Source organism: Meleagris gallopavo, chromosome 19 (genome assembly GCF_000146605.3).
Source record: "Meleagris gallopavo isolate NT-WF06-2002-E0010 breed Aviagen turkey brand Nicholas breeding stock chromosome 19, Turkey_5.1, whole genome shotgun sequence".
In the NCBI taxonomy this organism is placed as follows: domain Eukaryota; kingdom Metazoa; phylum Chordata; class Aves; order Galliformes; family Phasianidae; genus Meleagris; species Meleagris gallopavo.
In genome coordinates this window covers 8,139,910-8,144,096 of record NC_015029.2, presented here as the reverse complement: position 1 = coordinate 8,144,096, position 4,187 = coordinate 8,139,910, and the positions used below count along the sequence as shown (strand labels likewise).

Genomic DNA, 4,187 nt, shown 5'->3' with positions numbered 1-4,187 from the left:
GCGGAGCCGAGAGGAGCGGCACAGGTGTCCGTGTGGGCTGTGGTGCTCGGAGCCGAGCTGCGGGCTCCTCACACGCCGGGCTGCTGCTCTCAGGGCCGCAGCTGCCGTCCCACCTCAGCCTCTCACTGTGTCTGCTGTGTGCCCCGAGCGCATCCCACGAACATGGGGTACCTCCACTGACCGCAGTGTGAGCGTTTCTGAGCAGCAGTGAGACCACCAGATCAGTTCTGGGTGCGTTCCCAGCAGTGTTCCATTGCTCTCATTAACCAGAAGCCATGCTGAACGTGCCTTGCACCTTTTCACACGAGGCACTCTGTGTCTTGGAGCACCAGCACGGGGCTTTTGGAGGCCTCGAGGTTCCCTTTCTTCGTGTTGCTGTTAATGTTATGGCCTCAGGAAGGTCACTGTCAGCACACCCATTGCTCAATTTCTGTGCCTATAAAGTGTAATCCCAAATTTTGGCCCCTGGAAATGGAAGATTGTTGGGGATTTACTGTACAGGAAGTAATTCTGTGTGTTGGGGACCGATGGGATTGTGGCTCTGAAACGATAGAACCATTTACTTCACCTTTCTATGAACTAAAACACGAGCAGAAAAGCCCAGACCTTCATTTTAGCGTGTTGTCCGTTCTCACATTGTGCTCGAGGGAAATTTTACATCTGCACAGTAATTTCCTGCAGGTCCCTCGTCAGACCCGCTGTGACATTTAGTCATGTACGTCAGCTGCACATTCAGTCCAACAGATCACTATGATGACTGCACTGCTTCGGGGCTGTGCTGTGGCCTTGGTACCGATGTGCTCCATCACAAGGCAGTGAGCAGCACCCATTTCTCTCCCCTCCTCTCCTCTTCGCCAGCAGCTCCCTTCAGATGGCTGAGAAGGCAAGCAGAGGCCAGCAAGATATCCCCAGCTCTTCTCCTGATGAAAACGAGTTTCCTTTCGGATACCCCACCAGCATTTGTGAAGATGTGCCCGAGCAGAAGTACCTGTGCAGCAACTGCAATAACGTTCTGAAGAAAGCCCTGCAGACGCTCTGTGGGCACAGATACTGCTCTGCCTGCCTGTCCTGGATTGTCCGGTGGGTCCTCGCTGCGAAGCTGGCACTGCTGTGTGTTCAGTAGGTGGTGTTGCTTTCAGCTTTGCAAACAGTACATCTGCCCTGCAGGTGGGCAGTGAAGTTGCAGCAGCAATCCCTGTGTGAGCTGATGGTAGCTTTGGTGTTTGGGAAAGGTTCAGTGGCAGGGTTCTAGCACTCTTCTGTAGGTTCCAGCTTTATTTTCCTGATCCAGGCTGCTCTCGCTTTGCTGAAATACAGGTAGGATTGATGGCCTTGAGGAATAAGAGCCGGTCTTGAGGAATAGTGCAGCATTTATTTGCTTGGTTCGGTTTGTTATGTTTTTGTTGGTGGTTCTTGTTATTTATTAACTTATTTTACTTCTACCTCTTCAAGAATTGGACCTTTAGTGAGCAAAGACTCTGGATTCCGAGTGGAAATTACATCCATGTTTTAATTTAATTTAGTGTATGTACAAAGATCCCCTGAAACTCAAGTTCAATAATCTGTTGTTATTTTGCTCTTCTTTTTCCAGGAACAATAAAAATCCAGTTTGCCAGAAATGTAAAGAGGAGGATCCCAGCACTCTGAGTGAAGGAAACCTATTGGCAGAGGAAAGGGTGAGTTGTGGTTCACAGTTCAGTCTTGTATCACTAACTGTTCTCTGCTCTGCTCTGCAGAACTCTCTTCTGCTGCTGTGTGGTTTCTCCAGGCAGATCACTGTGCTGTTCTGTGTCCTGAGCACACACACAGGGCCCACTCCCAGCTCAGCTTTTTCCTTTCCTTCTGACTACATGCAGGAGCACCAAGACATACACGTTCTGTCTACATTTTTTAGCCAAGAATGAGACCCAATAGTCAGCTGGCAGCGAGGAAAAAGGCAAATATAGGATATGGCTGCACCAAAGTAATGAATCTGCAGTTAACACTGAAGATCTCAGAAAAAAATAAAATAAAAAATCCTTAATTCTGCAATAAGTCTCCCAGAAACAATTTCAGGCATCGTAGAACCACAGATAGGTACAGCTAACCCCTTATGGAAGTCTTATTGAGTGTTGACTGTCAGTTCTTTTACAACATTTGGATTCCCATTTGGTCTTCTGGGACTTCCTGCAGTCTGTGGGTGGGTGGAGGTGCTGGGTGAGCTGATCTGCATGGGCAGGTTCTTGCTGGGAAGTCATCACCACAAAGGCATGATGATCTGCCCTATGGACCCATCCAGAACAAAGGGTTGTAAACAGCGTGACTAACAAAGACTGCCTAGCAGGTTTGTTCTTGGCTCCATATCTTTTTCTGATAATCTCTGCTTTACCTTTGCTGCGGTTTTGCTTAATGTTTATTCCCTCTGCTATCTGATGGTATGTTTATATTTTAAATAAGGTACTTAAACAAGAGGAACAAAAGGCCCTATCAGGGTACGTGTTGGCATTATCTTATCCCCTGACCTGCTGCTGTGGTAGCTTCCATCCCTTCCCTGCTATACTCTAATTTACCAACCACTGATGTACTGTAGGTGCTTCAAGTCTTGCCACAGTGCTGTTCATCAGGATTTCAGTGCCTTTATTTAAGTGTGGACATGATTGGTAAATACTTTTCCCTCCTTTAATTGTAAGGACTGCCTCCAGCCTCCAACTTCCTGACTCACTGTGTTAGGAAATCTGCTGTCATCTGTGTTGTGTTCTTATTACTGTCTTGTTCCTGTGCCAGCATAAAACGCAATATTAGAAGTGTGCAGGGTTTAATCATTTGCAGAATAATTGTACAATTCTTGGTGGTTGCTATAAGAAAAAAGATCTACGCAGTCAGAAAACATCTGACATGTGGTTTACATTTTGTGAGTACACAGCGCTGTGTTAAATGGAAACAGCCCTGATCTGGAAAGCTTAGGCTCACTGAAGTCTCAATCCTCTCCACTGCACTTCAGGAGGTGTTAATGACCCCAGTAATTAAATACGTTCATTATGGAGGCCGCATAGCAGCACCCTCAGGATCACCTCAGCACATCCACTGCATGTGATGTGTGTCAGACTTCTGTGAAGAACAACTCAGAGCAATAGCTGTTCTGTTAGGAGTGTTGTCAGTAAATACAGATGGCATCAAATGGTTTATTTTTGAATCATAACCATGAAGTGATTTGATAATTATTTGACTAACACCAAAATACTTGCTAAGTCAAACGAATCTTGACACAGTCGCTTAACTCCTGTCCCAGGAATGCATGCTGACCAGGGTTTTTCCTTCCTGTGTTCGCTTTCCAGGCCTTTGGGGATGCTGCCATTAACAAGGAGATTTCTGAGCTCAGAGTGCACTGTGTGACCCTTGGATGCAGTTGGTGTGGTACCATGAAAAACTTTGAGGTACGTTTACATTTCCAGCTCACTGTTATCAATACCATGGAGTCACAGACCATGGAATGGCTGAGGGTGGGAGGGACCTCACAGCCCACCCCACAGCCCCCCCACAGTCCCCTGTGAGGGCTGCCTGCCCCACAGCCCCCTGCAGGGCCCATCTGTGGCCTTGGGCACCTCCAGGTGTGGGGCACACGCAGCTCTGGGCAGTGCTGAGGCCTCAGCCCTCTGAGCGAAGAACTGTTTTTCTGTTGGAGTGTTGGCCTTTTTAAAAGTCACCCGTTTTGCTCTGCATTGTGAATTTGAGAATTGGAGCCCCTCTCAGCAACAGCGTTGTGGCAAAAGGGATCTGAGAGCTGAGCGTGTGATCGAAATTGGCATTTCTTAGGGGACAGCCATCTCCTTCTGAAGACAAAATAGGCTGTGACACAGTGTCCACAGAAGCTTCAGTAAAAGAGGCCGGGATAAAGATTTTCTGTTTAATGTTGTGTTTGTAAGTATGGCAGTAGAGCTGTTGGACATCGCCATGGGAGAAACCACACTGATGGTTTTTCCTTGGCGAGATGAGAAAGTGCAAACAGTGAGAAGGGAGTGTTGTAGAAGCTGTTCTGAAGGTGGGTGAGAGCTGCACCCTGACTGCTGCACGGAGGCTCGGATGGCTCTGCCCTCCTCTGGGGCTGTGCAGGGATAGGATGCCAGCACTCTGACTGCATTCATCCTCCTGGTCCGAGCAGGATAGAGCTCCTGTTGGAGTTAATCACAAGTTGTGTGGGCTTTGCCTTT

At 47.9% G+C, this 4,187-nt stretch overlaps 1 protein-coding gene across 2 annotated transcripts in view; it reads left to right on the top strand.

Moving 5' to 3' along the window:
* The window catches only part of TRAF1 (TNF receptor associated factor 1), a 15,316-nt gene that overhangs the window by 3,867 nt on the left and 7,262 nt on the right, over positions 1-4,187 (top strand). Inside the window, exons 2-4 of one of the 2 annotated variants that reach the window (XM_019621515.2) lie at positions 862-1,080; positions 1,592-1,676; positions 3,315-3,413. In XM_019621515.2, the coding sequence (XP_019477060.1) occupies positions 872-1,080; positions 1,592-1,676; positions 3,315-3,413 (393 nt within the window). In that variant the 5' untranslated portion in view covers positions 862-871. Of the gene's footprint in view, positions 1-34; positions 1,081-1,591; positions 1,677-3,314; positions 3,414-4,187 lie in introns of those variants that run through there. The other variant, XM_010721034.3, reaches the window with a different exon arrangement.